Source organism: Chaetura pelagica, unplaced genomic scaffold, assembly GCF_000747805.2.
Source record: "Chaetura pelagica isolate M959 unplaced genomic scaffold, ChaPel_1.0 scaffold938, whole genome shotgun sequence".
NCBI classification, from domain to species: domain Eukaryota; kingdom Metazoa; phylum Chordata; class Aves; order Apodiformes; family Apodidae; genus Chaetura; species Chaetura pelagica.
Window position 1 is genome coordinate 608,228 of NW_009954221.1, and position 611 is coordinate 608,838.

General features: G+C 63.2%; 1 protein-coding gene across 1 annotated transcript in view; it reads left to right on the forward strand.

Moving 5' to 3' along the window:
* The first annotated feature begins 384 nt into the window (after window positions 1-384).
* Window positions 385-611, forward strand: part of LOC104393947 (regulator of cell cycle RGCC-like) — a 2,428-nt gene continuing 2,201 nt past the window's right edge. The window contains exon 1 of the mRNA XM_010003475.1: window positions 385-538. Within this exon, the coding sequence (XP_010001777.1) occupies window positions 385-538 (154 nt within the window). The remainder of the gene's footprint in view (window positions 539-611) is intronic.

Below are 611 nucleotides of genomic sequence, written 5' to 3' on the forward strand. Positions count from 1 at the left end.
GTGTGAGGGTGGTGAGAGCCTGGCCCAGGTTGCCCAGGGAAGCTGTGGCTGCCCCATCCCTGGCAGTGTTGAAGGGCAGGTTGGATGGGGCTTGGAGCAGCCTGGGCTGGTGGGAGGTGTCCCTGCCCAAGGCAGGCTGGAGCTGGATGGTTTTGAAGGTCCTCCCAACTCCCTGTTCTGTGACAAGGAGCTGGATGTGCTCAGAGCTCTGGGGGGTGAGGGACAATGTCAGCCCTGAACTCACTGCGTGGAGCCAGCACTGGCAGCTGCACAGCTGGGAGTCCCTGTCCCCACCCTGGCGCTGCTCCTGAGGGGGTTTACTTGGGGGTCTCCACCTGGTCCGTGCCCCCAGCCCCCCCCTCTGGTGCCTCCTCTCCCCCAGCAATGGCTGATGAGCTGAGCGACCTGCTGCAGGAGTTTGACCAGGTGATAGAGGACTTGGAGCGAGGCCCTGCCTGCCAGTACCAGCAGCACCTGGAGGAGCTGAAGAGGAGAGCAGGACCCAGCGTGTATGACAGTGGCATCGAGGAGCTGGAGAGTGAGTCTGGAGCTGGGGAGAAGGATGGTGTCTGCTGGGATGGAGCTGCTCTGGGGTTCCTCTGTGGCAAACC